The 23,049-nt window shown below is 37.0% G+C and overlaps 1 protein-coding gene across 1 annotated transcript; it reads left to right on the top strand.

Moving 5' to 3' along the window:
- Positions 1-5,405: 5,405 nt before the first annotated feature.
- Positions 5,406-6,445, top strand: LOC145106067 (uncharacterized). The gene is made up of 3 exons (XM_079043117.1): positions 5,406-5,523; positions 5,886-6,273; positions 6,385-6,445. Exons 1-3 carry the CDS (start codon positions 5,406-5,408, stop codon positions 6,443-6,445), a joined length of 567 nt encoding a protein of 188 aa, XP_078899243.1.
- Positions 6,446-23,049: the final 16,604 nt, after the last annotated feature.

The following is a 23,049-nucleotide window of genomic DNA, read 5'->3' as shown; positions in this document are numbered from 1 at the left end:
TATAAAATTTGAAATAAGTAAAATTTTATTATTGAAAGTTGTAGATAATCTCGTTAGAAACATGTAGGCGAAAACCTCGTCGAAATCCAAGTTATAACGAAGAAGTTATGACCAATCGAAGATCCGCGATAAAACCGGCACGGTGCCAAATGATGTAAAAAGTGAGTTTTTGATAAACTACTTTTTAGCCTTAGTTATCTAAATGAAAGTCGTATTATTCCTTAAACCGAGAATTTTGATAAAAAGAACGCCAAAATCTGACTTCGTATGAGGAAGTTATGATTTTTACAAGTTTCAGCTTAGCAGTACACAGCTAAAAACTCGAATTTTAGATCGAGTGATTTTTAGCTAACACAACCTAAACGAGAATCGAAGGTCTCGTCATTAGTAGTACAACGGTAAAAAGTCTGACGAAAATGGACGTCGGATGGAGAAGTTATGAATTTTTAACGGATTTACCAGTCCCGGTCTGTTAAAAATAATAATATAAAAATAAATCAAAATTTTCCAACAAAGTCTAAACGAAAGTTGTAGAGCATAATTTTCTCTACGCGTGCATATAAAGAACGTTAAAAACGGAGCCCGTATGAGAAAGTTATGGATTTTACAAGATTTGGCACAATTTTCGAGAAATTTTGGATGAGTCATTTTTGGACACGTCACCCTCGCATGCGAGGCTTCCACGTGTCGGACACGTGTTCGCTGCTGATTGGACCGCAGTACGCGTGTCACCCGTTGATTGGTCCGAAGTCGTCATAGGCGCCTCCTGATTGGACCGAAGTCCGGTCCTCTCCTGGTCCGACACGCATCTGAGGCGGCCACCTTTCTCGCTTCTCCTTCTGACGCGTGGCTGCTGACTCGCCTTCGCAGATGACTCCTCCGGATCCGAGCCTCGCTCCAGCTGCCGCGTGTCCTTCTTCCTTCGGCCGAAGCTCCGGACCTCGCTACTATAAATAGTAGCTGCGAGACTTCCCGGCTAACTTTGGAAATTTCACACTTTTTACCCCTAAATCCAATTTTTAGCTATTTCAACTTCCCCCGAAGCCCCGGGATTAATTCCAACGCCCGAAACACGCCCCGAGATTCCCGAGAAGCCCGAAAAATTTATCTTTTCGGTTTCGAAGCTCTACCTTCGCAGGGCCTGGTTTTCAAGAAAACTCCCGGTTTTCAACGACGAAAGTCATATTTAGAGCTGAAATGCTGCCCAAATTACTATTTTGACCCCCGGTTATTTCACGGTGAGTTTAATATGTAGGAACAGTTGTATGTTATGTGTTATATGTGCTATGTGATTTTCCATGTTATCATCTCGAGTTGTTGTTTCCGCTATTTTTATAGCAAGGTTGTATCTCTGACTCGAAGTGTATGACATAGGCATCACTTGGGTATTGGTATGAACCGTTGACCATGAAGTGTATGACATAGGCATCACTTTGGCTTCGATAGTATACTAAGATAAGGCTTAAAGCCTGGATATTCTAGCAAAATGATATTCCTGAGTATTTTTAGTGCTATATTTATTCGTTATTCTTTTTAATAGCAAAAGAAATACCTTTGACCATGTGATCAGTGAAAGGACTTAGATTCATATTGGTACTGGTATGTAGCCTCTGGTCATGTAGAACATGTCCCCGTAAGAGAATGATTTCTATTCTATGGCATTGGCAGAAGGTTAGACAGGGCTGTAAGCCTGAAATCTACCAAAAGGTTAATCCGAAGTTGTATATCTTCTGTGCCATTTGGGCCAAATCATTATTGATGTATATCAAGTATGGAAATTGTTATGTCTCAATAATTGTATATCTTTGAATCAAATTAATGATTGTTAGGGAAAGCTTATCACATTATGCCTTTGTTGTTCCTTGCTCCTATTTGCTTCTGCCATATTGGTATATATATGGCATAACGTTATATTGTATCTATTATTGAACTCACTAAGCGTTATCGCTTACCCCTCCCAATGTTTTAACATAATGCAGGCAATAAGCACCCAGTATAGTTGGAAGACTTAGAATAGTTTGTAATAGTACTTTTGTACTTCAGTTTATGTTTGTATAAAATTACAATATCCTGGGTAGTTATGTAAAATCTTAAAACATAGTCGGTTTGTATCCAATCTTTTGTAATGACTTTATCAATGTAAAGATAATGTTTTATAAATATGCATGTAGCATGTTTTGGAGTAACTATATTGTCAAGTATGAAAGTTTGGGTCTTTCAGAAATATGAAAGTATAGAAAGGGGTTCTTTCAACAAAAGTTTGGAAAGTAAACTCTAGTACCTCATGTTCCCCTAAGGGTTTCTTGAGATTGATTCAGGTCCAAGGATATCAAAGGTGGAAGTTGAGTAGAATCGGGACATGAGACAGTGATAGGTGTGAAATCAGGAATCAAATATTGAAAAACTTCGGTTGGTTCTCACACAAATGATAAAGGTGAAACTGGGGTGTCCGAATAAATGTGATTCAGAAAGTTACCCATGTGAGCCAAGTTCTAAAGATCCTTTAAAGGAGTTGTAACTGGTTTTGGAAACTCCAATCTGAAACCGGGTGCTTTGGACCAATGATGACGAAAATTATGAGTAATATGTTCATGGAACTCAGTCATGTCAATAGAACTATGTAATTTGTCGACGTCAATATTAAGACGTATATTAGTAGCAATCAAAACGTTTCTTTCACTAATTGAAAGTACTCATTTGTTACTTACGATAATACATTCATCCATATCTATTATAAGTTCGTTCTTTAAGGAGTCTATCTTAAGCTTGCAATCTTCAAAGTGTAATTTAAGTCTGATTAATTCATTGTTCATCTTCTCTGTCATCTATGGCATTCTCATAAGCTTTTACGATAACTGTCATATCTGATTGAATTTGAGACAAATAAGGTTCACAAACAGTAATATCAAAGTTATTTACAGAGATCATGTGTTGTACCTATTGGATGATACTTTGGCCAGGAGGATCATTTGTGTCCATGTAATAGTAGTTTGGTTCAGCACCATCAACATCGTCATCAGAACTGGATGACCAATACATGGAGTCACATTCCACATCTTCTTGTGTCGTGAGACACAAGTTCCTTTCTTCATTATGCTCTTTCTCATCACCAGACGACCAGTAACCATCAACATTTCGTGAGACACTAGCAACAAAGGCCTTCTCACTCTCAGCTAGCTTTTGTCCCCTTCTTGTATAATTAGTTGAATCCTTAACTTTCATTTTGACAGGATGATCTACTTGACAATCCCTTGGAAAGTGGTTTCCAAGCCTGCGCTTGTGACAAACAATCGTGGATTTTTCAGTGGGAGGGGTTGGATGGGAAACGGGAGGTGGATTATTTGGAAAGTTTGGTCGATGGGATGAGGGTTTTTTAGTTAGTTTAGTGAAAGATTGTGGATTGGTTTGATGAAGAGCTTGGTACAATGGTTAATTGTTTTATTGATATGTAAGCCAAAAGGAACATACTAAATCCTAATTTTCTATCTTGTCACTTATTGGTTAAATCTTTTTTGGCTGGCATGTAAGCCAAAAGGAACATACTATAAAGACAAAACTGCAAAAATGTTCCATGTCGTATGTATTGTTTTTCCGAAAAATGGTCCAAACCACAAATTTTTTGGATTGATGGTCCTTTTAAGCTAGTTCGCTTATGGTTTTGGTCCCTCGAAAAACTGAAATAACTAAAACGCCTTCCCGAGACATTTTTTATGTTTTTTTATATTTAGTTTAAAACCTTTTTAATAATAAATGTAGGGCCCATCTCTCTCTCTCTCTACCCAAAAATGTTGTCGTGCCTATTTCATCTTCAATACAATTTATTTTTCAAAACCCAAACCCAAAATTAATTCCAGAACTTGAATCATAAATCAAAAATCTTAAACAAAATTTGAACTTGAATTGCTTACATTCAAACTACTGGATTGTTTTATACAACCTTGGTGGTTGACTTCTTATTAGTTTTCGATGGAGGTCAACTTCTGATAAGTTTTCAATTTTTGAAGATGAACTTCCAAAACAAATGATTATTGATATTAAGGAGGTGTAGCGATGAATTTTCTTGTGTTGGGTAAACCCTAAGAAATCGAGAAAGGGCTCAATGATCGCTTGTCTATGTTTGAATTGATTGTAGATGGTATGACACAAAACAAAAAAAATCAATTATTAGGCACTTCAAAAACCCATGTTCAATAACATAAAATCATCACAAGAAATTGAAAACCCATAAACACACATAGTGATGAATACACACAGGAAATCGAAAGCAAGTCTCTATTCTCAGCTACCAAGGTCCCAACTGACGATGATGGTGGTCACGTAGGGTTTCAAAAATAAGTCTTAGAAGTGAATATCGATCGACATATGCGCCACCCCAACCGACATCAATGGTGGTTAAGAAGGATTTCTTCTGAAAACCAACCTTACGATTAGTAACCGTTGTTATCATCAACCAAAGCCTAACTAGTCGAAGAATATGAGATGTAGTTGACGAAACGGCGAAGGTTTATAGTTAAACCCCTTCGTCTTCTTCAATTGGGTTTATAAACCCATAACTTGAATCCCCTTGAACCCAAGAACAAAACCCCTTGAAACCCCCTCTTGAATCCCCTTGAACCGAAGAACAAAACCCCTTGAAACCCTATTTCTTCTGACGACGACGTTGATGGCAAAAAGTCGACAACAATGGAAAGAAATTGACGATGGTTTCTTCGATCTGAGAGAGAAAGTTGTTTAAGGGGGAGGGAGAAGACTATGGGATGGGGCTGTGCGTTTTTTATATTTTCGGGAAGTGGTGTGTATGTGTGTTATTGAGTTTCTACACACACACAGAGAGAGAGAGAGAGAGAGAGAGAGAGAGAGAGAGAGAGAGAGAGAGAGAGAGAGAGAGAGACCCTATCTTTTTTTAATATATATAAATACTTATAGAAAAAAACTAGAAAATAAATATAACAAGGACAATTTAGTCATTTCAATTTTGAGATGGACGAAATCTACATACAAACATCGGTAAAAGAACCACCAATCCAAAAAAAATGTTGATTTAGACCAAATCCTAAAAAAAATACATACCACAGGAACCCTTTTTAAAGTTTCGTGTACTATTATAAATAATAATATTGCCAACTTTTTGCGAATTTTAACACTAATTCCAACAATACCAAAACAATTTGAGCCTTTTTTTTCCAATGTTTTTCTTTGAAATATAATGATCAATGAGTGCAACCGTGAGGTAAAAGGTTACAAATCTAAATTCAAACACCAATATTAAAAATATAATTTTTGTTTGAAAACAGGATTACAAATCTAAATTCAAACACCAATATCAAAAATATAATTTTTGTTTGAAAACAGGATTTGTGAATGAATAGAATGTTAAAATTAATGAATATAATTTTTATTAGAAAATGGGATTTCTAAATGTTAAAAAGCTACCATCAGATTTGATTTGGGTCAGGATGGTGAAAGCTTTACATGGTACTGATGGGGGTTGTTACTATTTGTCGTTGAAAACAGGGTGGACAGGTCCTTGGAGCGGGATAATTAAGATGCTAAAGCATCTTAGAGATCGGGGGTGGATTTGAGGTCTTTTTGTCCGATTAGAGTTGGAGATGGGAGTAACACTTCTTTCTGGCATGATGTTTGGAAAGGTGATCAGCCTCTTGCGGTGTCTTTCTCTAGAATTTATGCCCTAGATATTCATCGGAGAGTTTCCATTCGTGATAGGGTTATGGTTGGTTGGAGTGTTGATTCTCTCAGAAGATTACCTAGGGGTGGTATTGAGCATACCCAGTAGGAAGAGTTGTCTGAGTTGTTGCGTGATTTCCATCTTACTTCTTTTCCTGATCGGTTGAGTTGGTCTATTGATGTTTCTGATTCATTTTCAGTTTCGTCGGCTAGATTTATTATTGATAGTGCTTTGTTGGGGACGGGTGGTTGTGAGACTACATGGAATAATTGGGTGCCTATCAAAGTAAATATTTTCATTTGGAGGTTGCGATTGCAGAGTATTCCAACTAGAGAAAGGTTATCGCTTCGTGGAATTACGCTTAATTCGATTATGTGCCCTATCTGTTCTATGAATGTTGAGTCTATTGATCACTTATTTGCTGAGTGCATTCATTTGAGGGATATTTGGTCACGTGTGGCTATTTGGTGGGATGTTCAGATTCCTTCTCAGTTACCAATTGATTCTATTCTTATATGGTCTCGGTCGTCTGCTTTGAGAGGTGGTAGAATAAAGGCTTTTCAGGCGGTTATATTTACAACTTTATGGTGCGTTTGGAAGTTTCGGAATGATTCTATTTTTGGAACGGTGGTGCCTAGGAAATCTTTTATTTTTGATGATGTGGTTGAAAAGTGTTTTTTTTTTTGGATTTCTAATAGGTGTACTAAAGCTAAGATAGGGTGGTCTTCTTGGCTCCATAATCCTTCTATATGCTTGTAATTTGTTGTAATGTTTCTTTTTCTAGCTTCTTGCTAGTTTTTTAATAAAATCTCCGCGGTTCTAAAAGAAAAAAGCTACCATCAATAAGCCAATCAATTAGAATACTTACCCATTCTTATGTGATTTTCAACAACGCTGTATTCATTTAATCAAGAATGACTTCACTTAAGCCGTGAAAAAAATTACTTTAGAATAAAAAAAATAAAAAACAAAACAAAGAACATGTATTGGTTAATTGGAGTTTGGTCGATTGTTTTAGATATTAAACATTCTATAGATAAGATTATAATTAGAAGAAAGTTTTACATAGACATAGTGACGAAATAAGCAACAGGCTGTGTCGTAATCCTCTACTGTGAAAAATAGTTATATAGTGTATAAGCCCCCTCTGCTGTGAGAAATAGTTATATAGCGTATAAGTTGCACATATGTGGACATTTTTTTTTTTTTACCTTGTGGATTCAAGTGACCCTTCAAATCCTAGTTTTAAACCCGAAAAACCCAAGAACCACGGACCCGAATCCCACAAAAACCGAAACAATTTTCAAAAATATGGAAATCGAAAACCGAACCAATTTACATATCGATTATGGTTCGGTTCGGTTCAATTTTTCCAGATATTTTGGTCATCCCTACCAGTGAATGGATCTTCATATTACTTTTTATTTTATTTTGATATTAAAATTAGCGAAAGAACAACAAAAACCAGCAAATAATTTCATTTGTTTGAATCGTGTTTCTAAGGAAAGCGGGGTTCGGGTGGCGTCCATAATGAGGAAAAACACACGTATTAAAAAAGTGGGGTATTTCTGGCTCCCCCGGTGTCAGCGACACTCGTGATGTGCTTCCAGTACAATGTGATCTGGCAACTTAGTACATACGTATGACATGAACTGTTATATCCTAATTTTTGTAGTTAATATATTTATACATAACTATTTCATAAAAAATATACTTTAACTCCTTATGTTATGTGTGAAAGTTAATCAATAAAATAAGATGCTAAAATATTACAAATGAAAGTATGCATGTTAAAATGTTAAATTTATAAGATATGAATCCTATAAATAAAAATTAGCTCAATTTATATGTTGTTTCAAGGATAAATAAAAAGATTAAAGATAGAAACCATATCTGATTCTAGGTAATCGTACATGGTTTCTTTGACAACGAGCCATGATCTGACAAGTCACCAAACTTAAATCTGATGGTTCTCACGAGTAATTAAGGTCTAATATATAATAATTGATCGTGTACCAATTTGATCCCAATTATTTTTAATATATGAATGCATCTTCAATTGGTATAATAAAATACTTCGTATTAACACCAAACAGACTCCGTATTTCAACCAAAGATTATGATAAAGATAAGGACAATTATGTGGATGCATTATTAAGCATGTTGAAAGTAACAAGTAGTAGCATATTGGTAATGATAGTTGATGATTTCATAATTATGCTAAATATTGCAATATTTATATAATATCTTCTTGTGTTAATAATTATTAAATTTTTTAAACCGCCCTTATGATTAATGTAGGAGATGTGAATTATACATTTTCACATTTGTATTTTAAAAATAGATTTTAAAAAATAGGTCAAGGTTTAAACATATGAGATTCAAAGTAGTGGTGATCATTATTTGGTTTGGAACTGAAAAATCAAAAAACAAATTAAATAGAAAGCGAATTCGGACCAAACCAAATTTAAAGTTCGGTTTTAAACCGAACTAATTCTGAATTTGATTTATGTTTTGAGTTATGATAGTATCATGTTCGGATAAAACAAAATCGAACTACCAAATTTAATTATTTGATTAATTTTATAATTAAATAATTCATATTTTAATACTTTATAAATAAATTAAAATTTTGAAAACATAAGAACATAGTTCAATTCAACGTTTATTATTTACAGTTTATATCTCTATAATTTAATTCAACGTTTATTATTTACAGTTCATATCGTAATCTCAACAAGTGCTCACTCTTGGTCTTTTTTCTTCCGTCGTGTTTAATCAAAGATCGATTCTAGGGCATCGTCGATCGACTCATCGACCAACACAATTTTACACACTCTCTCATCCCTCAGTCATCACACTATGACAACCCAACTATGACAATCGACTCATTGAATGTCACACATTTGTTTTGGAACTTTGTATTTCATGTTTAGAAATTTAAATTTAATGTTCTAAACTTTAGATATTTATATTGTAATTTTAGATTTTATGTTTGAACAATTGAAATTTTGGATTTTATTTTTAACCCTAAATTTTGGTTTATGTGGTTTCTAAACAAACCAAAACAAATTGTTACTTGGTTTTTTATTTGGTCATGGTTGTCTTGGATTTGGTTTAATTTGGCTTTTCGGTTTGGACACACACAAAAAATAAATAAATAAATAAATAAAAATAATAATAATAATAATAACTAAATTGACAAAACCTAAGGAAATTATATATCGAACACATTCACACCGACTCACTTTATTTTGAAATATTTCAATTTCAAGTGGACTAGAACTAAAACCACATAAGGTTATAAATATTGACTTTCATAGTTTGATCGTTAGATAATTATACAAGAAATTAAATTCCAAGAAAAATAAATGCGTGAAATAGACTTTCGTTTTATATATGAGTTTTAAAAAGTGGTTCTACTTAGATTACTACTTTGGGTATTTAAGTAATGATTTTTTAACAGATAAATTATATAATTTATTATCTTTTAATGGATGATTTTTTTATTAAAAAACTAATAAGATCGTAAAAATTGTTATAGTTGGATTCTTAAGTCATTCCATCCACTTTAAGTTTACCTTAGGACCATTATTAGACAACTTGGAAACTGATTGACTTAGGACCATTATTAGACAACTTGGAAACCAATTGAAAGACACGTTTATCAAATGAGACCATTATTAGACAACTAAGTCTGCATAGTCGCCAGGATTTATACAACAGGCACTAAGTCCGCATAGTTGTCAGGGTTTAGGCACTAAGTCTGCATAGTCGCCAGGGTTTATACAACATGCACTAAGTCCACATAGTCGCCAGGGTTTTGGCACCAAGTCTGCATGATCGCCAATGTTTACGCACCAAGTCTGCATGAGCGACAGGGTTTAGAGTATACCGGGTGAACACATCGTTCACAACACCTACAGGTTGCGAGCCTGCTAGTGTTCCACTGGACTATCTAGAATAATTTGTGGTTGTCATCCATACTCTGCTAGATGACGGGGACATCATTTGGGAAAAACGTTTCTCACATCGTCCACCTCTCACCCTTACCTCATGGTCTATATCACCTCTCAACTCATCATCCAACTCATATTTCATCTACCCATGTTTTACCCAACATATTATGTAGATATAAATACATATACAATTTAAATCATATAAAACTTGTATAAAATCGTTCATCCAGCATAGATAGCAAGTATAAAGATAATATGCACACATAGCATGTAGTTTACATAAAATACTTCATATCTATGTGTAAGATGAAAGTAACTATGTACTCACATGGTAAGGTGGTGACTCGGTACTCGGACAACACTTCGTTATCTCAAAACAATTTTTCCCTTGACAAAATCTAGCATCAATACCACTAGGGTTTAGTCTAACGTTAACCGCGACTAATTAATAGTCTAGCTATTATTATTATTATTATTATTATTATTATTATTATTATTATTATTATTAGTATATAAGCGTTAAACAACACTCTATATAACTCATAATAATAGCCCAAATAATTATTTTAAGGTCCTAATAATGTTACTATAATTAATTAGAAGCTATATTAAAAATAGCGTAGGCGTAGCTCACTTACAGCGGGGTTTATAGAAAACTGGGCTTCGCTTGGAGCAGCGTTTCCGAACCGAAAGACCCTTTTTCTCGGGACTCCGGGAGCCTCGGGGCTTCCTTCGGGTGCTAGGGGTTCACCTAGGCTTTAGGGGGGGTTAGAAACCCTAGAGAGAGAAAGTGTTTAGAGAGAGAAAGAGATTTGGTGCATTTTCCTCGGAACCCTTCGCAGCCTATTTATAGGCGCCTGACTTCGGTGGTACACTGGGCGTACTGAAGGCTACGCTGGGCGTAGCTTCGGATAAGGCCTCCAACTCGCATCCAGCTGTCTCGCACGTGGCTCGTATCGGAACCAGATAAGACCGGAGTACGCGGGGCGTACTCGACTTCGGACGCGGGGCGTAAGCGAGGCGATGTGTCACTCATCTGATGCGAGGCTTGATCATCATCGGACGGCCCAGATGCTGCCACGTCAGCAACTCTCGCATCAGTTTCGCAACTTGCATACGAGCTCCGTTTTTGACGTTATTTATATCTTTCGCGTAGGCGGGAACGTACTCTACAACTTTCGTTTAGACTCCGTCGGCTAATTTTGACTTTATTTTAAAAGTTGCATTATTAACAGGTCGGGACAGGATTGGTCCGTTAAAAATCCATAACTTCTTCATCCGATGTCCGTTTTCGTCTGTCTTTTTACCGTTACGCTACTATTAACGAGATCTTCGATTCTCGTTTAGGTTGTGTCGGCTAAGTACCGCTCGATCTAATATTCGAACTTCGGGCTGTACACCGTTAAGCCGAAACTTCGAAAAATCATAACTTCCTCATACGAAGTCAGATTTGGGCGTTCTTTTTATGTACGCTCTCGGTTTAACGTATAATACAACTTTTGTTTAGATCACTAAGGCTAAAAAGTCCTCTATCGTAAATTCACTTTTTACGTCTCCCGGTTCCGTGCCGGTTCCGTCACGAAACTTCGACGGGTCATAACTTGTTCGTTATAACTCGGATTTCGGCGTTCTTTATATGTATGGAACCCTTGTAACATATACTACCTCTTGGTTAAGATTATTTATTCTAAATAATCTTTTGTCGAAAAGTCGTTTTCGACCCCTATTATTTCTAAATTGACTAGCCCGGATCTACGGGCGTTACAATTATCTTCCCCTTAGGATGATTACGTCCCAGAATCATCAACGAAACAGGGCAGTATAATTACTCCATACGTTATCTCTTCATCCTAGGTAATAATCGTAACTTCCTTGTTTCTTCGAATGAGTATCTAACTCTTGGACTCCTTGACTGTAGGCGGTGCTCGATCTTGCACTTGCTCCCTATCTCACGTTGGACTCCAAATTATGACCTTCAAGTCACAATCTCGATCCTTACTGGAGACTCCTTATTCTTAACAAACTTATGATAAGTTCTTTGATTACCACAATGGACCGATGTGTCATATTCTAATGACCTATCATCGTGTGATGCAATGCTTAGACTCAGGTCTTTTGGAGTCAGATTCCAGACTTGAAGACAACTTCCTTCATGCTCTAATGTGATATAATCACATTCTAGGATGTAGCACTTCGTGATACTTCTATTGATCGTTTCGATTATCTTTCACTTCAACTGTCTGGCTTAAGTCAGATGCTACATCGGACTTGGTTCTCTGAACCATGTAACATATTCATCTTAGTCGGAATCGATTTGATATGACCACTAGGGTCGGATTACCAATCATCTTCTTAGTCATTACCGAAATGATGGTAATGACATACATGAACAGAATGGAATCAACTATTAGCTTCTTGGTAACCTTGTGACTTTCCCTGATCCAAGTGTGAGTCATGTGCTTCCGGTAGTATAGGCCTCTACTACCATTCACGCCTACTCATACTCGTCCCAAGTATTGTCTCGCAGTTCTCCAAGTTATTATCACAAAAACAATTTTTAACACATACAAATGTGTCCAAACAATCATATAACTTTTCCTAGACTCTACTAGGACTTCTTCCATGCGTATCTTCAATCATCAATTCTGCTTCAACTCGGTTGGTGATGGAAATGTCAGACGATGGGATAACTTCATGGATTATACCAAAAATCTTTCTTTCTGCTAATCGAAAGTGTACTTCTCTTGTACTAGACGTATTATTTCTTAGACGCGTTCTAAAGGCAATATATCACTCTTAAAATATCTTCCGATAGGTATCATTCAGTATCGTTAGCCTTCTCATTTCCTCCATTTTCTCATTCTGCTATGAGTCCTCATCATGACATTCTATACACCAAAGTAGGCGTTCGGTGTATCGAGACGAGAATATAGATAGAGGAAGATTTAGACGCATATTCCTCCTTATTACTTCGAAAAATTACATGTCAGTTCTCATATCGTAATTAAATGTTTAGAAACCTGAGCACATAAAATTTCCAGATCTGGTCGGCAACAGACCATAGATCCGATCAAACGATAGCATAAAGCATCACAAATCATTTAAATCATAAAAACATTTTAGACATCTTCCCTAATTAAGCTAGCGCTTGTGTCTATTCAGGTGTACTTCCTAAAATATATTAGACACACCCCTCACGATCATCGCTTAGCATTCTAAGTTTAAGTCTAGAAATAAATCCATATTCCTAGTTCGCTTAAACTAATGCTCTGATACCAACTGTGACATCCCCATTTTCACAGCCAGAAAAGACCGATTTTGTTTATGCTTTATAAAAATCAGAGTATCTCTTTTAATAAAAATGTTGCGGAATTTGTTCCCAGTAAAACATGATAAACACATTATCAAAGCATTTCCGAAGAAATGTATTTTTATTCATTTTTAAAACGTTTGGGATGTCATCGTCAATACAGAAACATAAGCATAAACAGAACATACATTCATTTACATTAGTGATCTACATCTCTTTTAAATCTCTCAGTGTAAAGTAGCTTCATATCGACACCTGTGATACAAATAAGCTTGAGTGGGTCAGGTTGGGAAACCTGGTGAGTACATAGGTTTTTCAACCCACAATAATATAATTATTATGTTTAATCATCAAATAATTAACCCAATTACCCATCCCCATTATCTTCTTTACTCTTAAGGATCTACCCTAAGAATCAACTATTCCTCGTTCATTCATTCCTAAGGATCATCCTAAGGAATCGGCACGAAGTCCATCGTCACCGGGGTTTAGGCACTAAGTCTGCATAGTCGCCAGGATTTATACAACATGCACTAAGTCCGCATAGTTGCCAGGGTTTAGGCACTAAGTCTGCATTGTCGCCAATGTTTATACAACAGGCACTAAGTCCGCATAGTCGCCAGGGTTTTGGCACCAAGTCTGCATGATCGCCAAGGTTTAGGCACCAAGTCTGCATGATCGCCAAGGTTTAGAGTACACCGGGTGAACACATCGTTCACAACACCTACAGGTTGCGAGCCTGCTAGTGTTCCACTGGATTGTCTAGAATAGTCCGTGGTTGTCATCCATTGTGACATCCCCAATTTCACGGCCAGAAAAGACCGATTTGTTTATGCTTTGTTTTATAAATCAGAGTGATCCTTTAAAGAAAACGGTTGGGGAATTTGTTCCCAAAACAAAATGTGATAAGAATTTATCAAAGCATTTCTTTAAAGAAATGTATTTTCATTAAATAACAAAATCTCAGGATGTCATGTTCCGATACAGACCAAAAGCATAAACAGAACTTACATTCATTATCACTAATGATTTATATCTCCTTTAATCTCTCAGTGAAATATGTCTTCGTATCGATACCTGTGATACAAAGAAAACTGAGTGGGTCAGGCTTGGGAGCTTGGTGAGCATATAGGGTTTTCAACCCACAATAATATAATTATTATATTCAATCATCAAACAATCAACCCAATTACCCATCCCCATTATCTTCAATTAATATTCCCTAAAGATATTATCCTAAGGGTCATCTCCTATATCATATTTACTTCTCATCTCCTTACATCTTATTTCCTTATATGTTTGTTCCTAAGAACTTTTCCTAAGGATCATCGCCTACATCGCATAGACAATACTAATTCCGGGATCGCTCCCTCAATATGTGTCTAGTAAGGGTTAGGGTATCATCGTATGATTACGCAGCCACAACATCGTCTGGACTCGTAAATCATAATAAGGGATAGACTATCATCGCATGACTACGCAGCCACAACATCGCCTGGACTCGTAATTCATAATAAGGGTTAGACTATCATCGCATGAATACGCAGCCACAACATCGCCTGGACTCGTAATTCATCACCTATCTATCATCACCTAATCATCATCACCATTATATCCTCAACTATCTCTCATCACATTATTTCATCACACACCAACTATTTCATCTACCCATGTTCTACCCAACATATTTGTAGATATAAATTAGATATACAGTTTAAAATTATTTAAAAACTCGTATAAAACATTCATTTAGCATCCATCTCAAGTAAACAAACAATGTATAAATACATAGCACGTATTTCATAGCAAATACTTCATATCTATGTGTTAGAAGAAAGTAACTACACACTCACTTGATAATACGATTATCGGACAGCACTACGGCTCTCCAAGTAGTAACTCTTCGGTGAAACCGGGATATCTTCACACACCGGGTTTCTCGCGGACAGAGCTTCGGCTCGGAAACTCTTTTCTTCTCGGGATCTTCGGGCTTTGGGACTTGCTTCGGGTCTCGGGATGATATCGGGGCTTCGGGGGGTTAAAGGAGGGCTTAGAGAGAGTATCGGGAGTGAGAGAGATGAAAAGGAGCAACCAAAATCGGCTGACCCTTGATTTCTATTTATAGGGCAAATTTCTCATTTTCCACGTTGTGAACAGTGTTTTCACGTCGTGGGCTTGAACGTCATTGCATGCGTCATCGTCCACTTGCTCTGTCAGGCTCCAGAAGGCGTAAGAAGCCATGCCACGTCGTGACCACTTTTTCCATGTTGTGGTCTCTCACAATTTTGGGGTTTCGCGCCCCGAACTTCAGAAATTCATAACTTTCGCACATGAACTCTGTTTTTGACGTTCTTTATATCGACGCGTAGGTAAAAACATGATCTACAAGTTTCATTTAGACTTTGTCGGCTAATTTTGAATTATTTTTATTATATTATTTTTATATTATTTATAGTAGGTCGGGACAGGAAAACTCCGTTATAAACTCATAACTCCTTCGTCTGACGTCCGTTTTCGTCTGTCTTTCCGTCGTTGGACTACTATCGACGAGATCTTCAATTCTCGGTTAGATTGTTTCGGCTAAATATCGTTTGATCTCATATTCGAACTTCGGGCTGTACACTGCTAAGCCGAAACTTCGAAAAATCATAACTTCCTTATACGAAGTCAGATTTGGGCGTTCTTTTTATGAACGCTCTCGGTTTAACGTATTCTATGACTTTAATTTAGATCACTAAGGCCCAACATCGCTCTAACGTAAATTTACTATTTACGTCGCGCTGTGTCGTGCCGGTTCTGTCGCGAAACTTCGACAGGTCATAACTTATTCGTTATAATTTGGATTTCGGCGTTCTTTATATGTACGAAATCCTTGTAACATATACTACAACTTAGTTAAGATTAATCATTCTAAATAATATTCCATCAAAAAGTCATTTTTGATGCTTATCGTATCTAAATTGACTAGCCCGGATATACGGGCGTTACGATTATCTCCCCCTTAGGATGATTACGTCCCGGAATCATCAACGAAAATAGGACTTGTATGATGATTCCATACGTTATCTTTTCATCCTAGGTAATAATCGTAACTTCTATGTTTCTTCGAATGAGTATCTAACTCTTGGACTTCTTGACCGCAGGCGATGCTCAATCTTGCACCTGCCCTTCGTACTATGTTGGACTTTCAATCGTAACCTATGAGTTACAAAATAAATCCTTATTGAGGACTCCTTCTTCTTCTTAGGATAAGTACTTTCCTTTATCTATTGTAACAGATCGATGGGTCATGTTCTAATGACCTCTCATCGTATGATGCAACGTTTAGACTCAGGTCTCTTAGAGTCAAATTCCAGAATGGAATATACTTTCCTTCATATTCTAATGTGCTATAATCACATTTTAGCATGTAGCATTTCTAGCTACTAACTTCTTTAACAACGAGCGCGTTACCAATGACCGCATTGATTTCAATCTTCTGACTTTAGTCAAATGCTACATCGAACTTGGTCCTCTAAACCATGTAACAAACTCATCGTAGTCGGACTCAATTTGATATTACCACTAGGGTCAGAATATCAATTACCTCATTAGTCATTACCGAAACAACGGTAACAACATACTTGAATAAAAACGTAATCAGTCACTAGCTTCTTGGTAACCTTGTGACTTTCCCTGATCCAAGCGTGAGTCCTGTGCTTCCAGTAGTATAGATCTCTACTACTATTCACACCTACTCATACTCGTCCCAAGTATTGTCTCGCAGTCCCCAAGTCCTAAAATCACCAAACAATTTAACACATACGAATGTGCCCAATTAATCATATAATTTTCCTAGACTCTACTACGACTTCTTCCATGCACATCTTCACTCATCAATTCTACTTCAACTCGGTTGGTGATGGACATTCCAGACGATGGGACAACTTCAAGAATTACACCGATCGTTCTATCATCCCGCCAATCGAAGGTGTACCTCAGACGTACCGTACTCCTCTAAACGTTGCGTTATTTTATCAGACATAAACTAAAGGCAAGACACCACTTTTACGATATCTTCCGATAGGTGTCATTCACTATCATAAGCCTTTCATTTCCTCCATTTACTCAATTCTCTACGAGTCTTCACCATAACGTTTTGTACACCCAAGCAGATGTTCGGTGTACCGGGCGAGAATTTAAGATAAGAAAGCTTTATTTACGATAGACGTATAAATCTCCTTATCACACTGAAACGTTTACATGCTAGTTCTAATATCATATCAAACGCTTAGAATCCTAAACACATAAGGTCTCCAGTTCCGGTCGGCAACAGACCATAGATCCGAACAAATAATAGCATATATGGCAAACATATAACATTTAGCACATAAAAGCATTTTAGGCATCATTCCTAAAATATACTAGTGCTCGTGTCTTAAAATATGGTAGACACTCATCTCACAATCATCACTTAGCATTCTAAGTTTAAGTCTAGAAATTTCCTAAAAATTCCTAGTTCGCTTAAACTAATGCTCTGATACCAACTGTGATATCCCCAATTTCACGGCCAGAAAAGACCGATTTGTTTATGCTTTGTTTTATAAATCAGAGTGATCGTTTAAAGAAAACGGTTGCGGAATTTGTTCCCAAAACAAAATGTGATAAGAATTTATCAAAACATTTCTTTAAAGAAATGTATTTTCATTAAATAACAAAATCTCGGGATGTCATGTTCCGATACAGACCAAAAGCATAAACAGAACTTACATTCATTATCACTAATGATTTATATCTCCTTTAATCTCTCAGTGAAATATTTCTTCGTATCGATACCTATGATACAAAGAAAACTGAGTGGGTCAGGCTTGGGAGCTTAGTGAGCATATAGGGTTTTCAACCCACAATAATATAATTATTATATTCAATCATCAAACAATCAACCCAATTACCCATCCCCATTATCTTCATTTAATCTTCCCTAAAGATATTATCCTAAGGGTCATCTCCTATATCATATTTACTTCTCATCTCCTTACATCTTATTTCCTTATATGTTTGTTCCTAAGAACTTTTCCTAAGGATCATCGCCTACATCGCATAGACAATACTAATTCGGGGATCACTCCCTCAATATGTGTCTAGTAAGGGTTAGGGTATCATCGCATGATTACGCAGCCACAACATCGCCTGGACTCGTAAATCATAATAAGGGTTAGACTATCATCGCATGACTACGCAGCCACAACATCGCCTGAACTCGTAATTCATAATAAGGGTTAGACTATCATCGCATGAATACGCAGCCACAATATCGCCTAGACTCGTAATTCATCACCTATCTATCATAACCTAGTTATCATCACCATTATATCCTCACCTATCTCTCATCACATTATTTCATCACACACCAACTATTTCATCTACCCATGTTCTACCCAACATATTTGTAGATATAACTTACATATACAATTTAAAATTATTTAAAAACTCGTATAAAACATTCATTCAGCATCCATCTCAAGTAAACAAACAATGTATAAACACATAACATATATTTCATAGCAAATACTTCATATCTATGTGTTAGAAGAAAGTAACTACACACTCACTTGATAATACGATTATCGGACAGCACTACGGCTCGCCAAGTAGTAACTCTTCGGTGAAACCGGGATATCTTCACACACCGGGTTTCTCGCGGACAGAGCTTCGGCTCGGAAACTCTTTTCTTCTCGGGATCTTCGGGCTTTGGGACTTGCTTCGGGTCTCGGGATGATACCGGGGCTTCGGGGGGTTAAAGGAGGGCTTAGAGAGAGTATCGGGAGTGAGAGAGATGAAAATGAGCAACCAAAATCGGCTGACCCTTGATTTCTATTTATAGGGCAAATTTCTCATTTTCCACGTCGTGAACAGTGTTTTCACGTCGTGGGCTTGAACGTCATTGCATGCGTCATCGTCCACTTGCTCTGTCAGGCTCCAGAAGGCGTCAGAAGCCATGCCACGTCGTGACCACTTTTTCCACGTTGTGGTCTCTGACAGTTTTGGGGTTTCGCGCCCCGAACTTCAGAAATTCATAACTTTCGCATACGAACTCTGTTTTCGACGTTCTTTATATCGACGCATAGGTAAAAACATGATCTACAAGTTTCATTTAGACTTTGTCGGCTAATTTTGAATTATTTTTATTATATTATTTTTATATTATTTATAGTAGGTCGTGACAGGAAAACTCCGTTATAAACTCATAACTCCTTCGTCTGACGTCCGTTTTCGTCTGTCTTTCCGTCGTTGGACTACTATCGACGAGATCTTCAATTCTCGGTTAGATTGTTTCGGCTAAATATCGTTTGATCTCATATTCGAACTTCGGGCTGTACACTGCTAAGCCGAAACTTCGAAAAATCATAACTTCCTCATACGAAGTCAGATTTGGGCGTTCTTTTTATGAACGCTCTCGGTTTAACGTATTCTATGACTTTAATTTAGATCACTAAGGCCCAACATCGCTCTAACGTAAATTCACTATTTACGTCGCGCTGTGTCGTGCCGGTTCTGTCGCGAAACTTCGACAGGTCATAACTTATTCGTTATAATTTGGATTTCGGCGTTCTTTATATGTACGAAATCCTTGTAACATATACTACAACTTAGTTAAGATTAATCCTTCTAAATAATATTCCATCAAAAAGTCATTTTTGATGCTTATCGTATCTAAATTGACTAGCCCGGATATACGGGCGTTACGATTATCTCCCCCTTAGGATGATTACGTCCCGGAATCATCAACGAAAATAGGACTTGTATGATGATTCCATACGTTATCTTTTCATCCTAGGTAATAATCGTAACTTCTATGTTTCTTCGAATGAGTATCTAACTCTTGGACTTCTTGACCGCAGGCGATGCTCAATCTTGCACCTGCCCTTCGTACTATGTTGGACTTTCAATCGTAACCTACGAGTTACAAAATAAATCCTTATTGAGGACTCCTTCTTCTTCTTAGGATAAGTACTTTCCTTTATCTATTGTAACAGATCGATGGGTCATGTTCTAATGACCTCTCATCGTATGATGCAACGTTTAGACTCAGGTCTCTTAGAGTCAAATTCCAGAATGGAATATACTTTCCTTCATATTCTAATGTGCTATAATCACATTTTAGCATGTAGCATTTCTAGCTACTAACTTCTTTAACAACGAGCGCGTTACCAATGACCGCATTGATTTCAATCTTCTGACTTTAGTCAAATGCTACATCGAACTTGGTCCTCTAAACCATGTAACAAACTCATCGTAGTCGGACTCAATTTGATATTACCACTAGGGTCAGAATATCAATTACCTCATTAGTCATTACCGAAACAACGGTAACAACATACTTGAATAAAAACGTAATCAGTCACTAGCTTCTTGGTAACCTTGTGACTTTCCCTGATCCAAGCGTGAGTCCTGTGCTTCCAGTAGTATAGATCTCTACTACTATTCACACCTACTCATACTCGTCCCAAGTATTGTCTCGCAGTCCCCAAGTCCTAAAATCACCAAACAATTTAACACATACGAATGTGCCCAATTAATCATATAATTTTCCTAGACTCTACTACGACTTCTTCCATGCACATCTTCACTCATCAATTCTACTTCAACTCGGTTGGTGATGGACATTCCAGACGATGGGACAACTTCAAGAATTACACCGATCGTTCTATCATCCCGCCAATCGAAGGTGTACCTCAGACGTACCGTACTCCTCTAAACGTTGCGTTATTTTATCAGACATAAACTAAAGGCAAGACACCACTTTTACGATATCTTCCGATAGGTGTCATTCACTATCATAAGCCTTTCATTTCCTCCATTTACTCAATTCTCTACGAGTCTTCACCATAACGTTTTGTACACCCAAGCAGATGTTCGGTGTACCGGGCGAGAATTTAAGATAAGAAAGCTTTATTTACGATAGACGTATAAATCTCCTTATCACACTGAAACGTTTACATGCTAGTTCTAATATCATATCAAACGCTTAGAATCCTAAACACATAAGGTCTCCAGTTCCGGTCGGCAACAGACCATAGATCCGAACAAATAATAGCATATATGGCAAACATATAACATTTAGCACATAAAAGCATTTTAGGCATCATTCCTAAAATATACTAGTGCTCGTGTCTTAAAATATGGTAGACACTCATCTCACAATCATCACTTAGCATTCTAAGTTTAAGTCTAGAAATTTCCTAAAAATTCCTAGTTCGCTTAAACTAATGCTCTGATACCAACTGTGATATCCCCAATTTCACGGCCAGAAAAGACCGATTTGTTTATGCTTTGTTTTATAAATCAGAGTGATCGTTTAAAGAAAACGGTTGCGGAATTTGTTCCCAAAACAAAATGTGATAAGAATTTATCAAAACATTTCTTTAAAGAAATGTATTTTCATTAAATAACAAAATCTCGGGATGTCATGTTCCGATACAGACCAAAAGCATAAACAGAACTTACATTCATTATCACTAATGATTTATATCTCCTTTAATCTCTCAGTGAAATATTTCTTCGTATCGATACCTATGATACAAAGAAAACTGAGTGGGTCAGGCTTGGGAGCTTAGTGAGCATATAGGGTTTTCAACCCACAATAATATAATTATTATATTCAATCATCAAACAATCAACCCAATTACCCATCCCCATTATCTTCATTTAATCTTCCCTAAAGATATTATCCTAAGGGTCATCTCCTATATCATATTTACTTCTCATCTCCTTACATCTTATTTCCTTATATGTTTGTTCCTAAGAACTTTTCCTAAGGATCATCGCCTACATCGCATAGACAATACTAATTCGGGGATCACTCCCTCAATATGTGTCTAGTAAGGGTTAGGGTATCATCGCATGATTACGCAGCCACAACATCGCCTGGACTCGTAAATCATAATAAGGGTTAGACTATCATCGCATGACTACGCAGCCACAACATCGCCTGAACTCGTAATTCATAATAAGGGTTAGACTATCATCGCATGAATACGCAGCCACAATATCGCCTAGACTCGTAATTCATCACCTATCTATCATAACCTAGTTATCATCACCATTATATCCTCACCTATCTCTCATCACATTATTTCATCACACACCAACTATTTCATCTACCCATGTTCTACCCAACATATTTGTAGATATAACTTACATATACAATTTAAAATTATTTAAAAACTCGTATAAAACATTCATTCAGCATCCATCTCAAGTAAACAAACAATGTATAAACACATAACATATATTTCATAGCAAATACTTCATATCTATGTGTTAGAAGAAAGTAACTACACACTCACTTGATAATACGATTATCGGACAGCACTACGGCTCGCCAAGTAGTAACTCTTCGGTGAAACCGGGATATCTTCACACACCGGGTTTCTCGCGGACAGAGCTTCGGCTCGGAAACTCTTTTCTTCTCGGGATCTTCGGGCTTTGGGACTTGCTTCGGGTCTCGGGATGATACCGGGGCTTCGGGGGGTTAAAGGAGGGCTTAGAGAGAGTATCGGGAGTGAGAGAGATGAAAATGAGCAACCAAAATCGGCTGACCCTTGATTTCTATTTATAGGGCAAATTTCTCATTTTCCACGTCGTGAACAGTGTTTTCACGTCGTGGGCTTGAACGTCATTGCATGCGTCATCGTCCACTTGCTCTGTCAGGCTCCAGAAGGCGTCAGAAGCCATGCCACGTCGTGACCACTTTTTCCACGTTGTGGTCTCTGACAGTTTTGGGGTTTCGCGCCCCGAACTTCAGAAATTCATAACTTTCGCATACGAACTCTGTTTTCGACGTTCTTTATATCGACGCATAGGTAAAAACATGATCTACAAGTTTCATTTAGACTTTGTCGGCTAATTTTGAATTATTTTTATTATATTATTTTTATATTATTTATAGTAGGTCGTGACAGGAAAACTCCGTTATAAACTCATAACTCCTTCGTCTGACGTCCGTTTTCGTCTGTCTTTCCGTCGTTGGACTACTATCGACGAGATCTTCAATTCTCGGTTAGATTGTTTCGGCTAAATATCGTTTGATCTCATATTCGAACTTCGGGCTG

The sequence above is a fragment of the Lactuca virosa genome, chromosome 4, assembly GCF_052849685.1.
Source record: "Lactuca virosa cultivar CGN04683 chromosome 4, Lactuca_virosa_CGN04683_v6, whole genome shotgun sequence".
In the NCBI taxonomy this organism is placed as follows: domain Eukaryota; kingdom Viridiplantae; phylum Streptophyta; class Magnoliopsida; order Asterales; family Asteraceae; genus Lactuca; species Lactuca virosa.
Note: the sequence above shows the minus strand (reverse complement) of the source record. Positions and strands in the feature narration are given on the sequence as shown.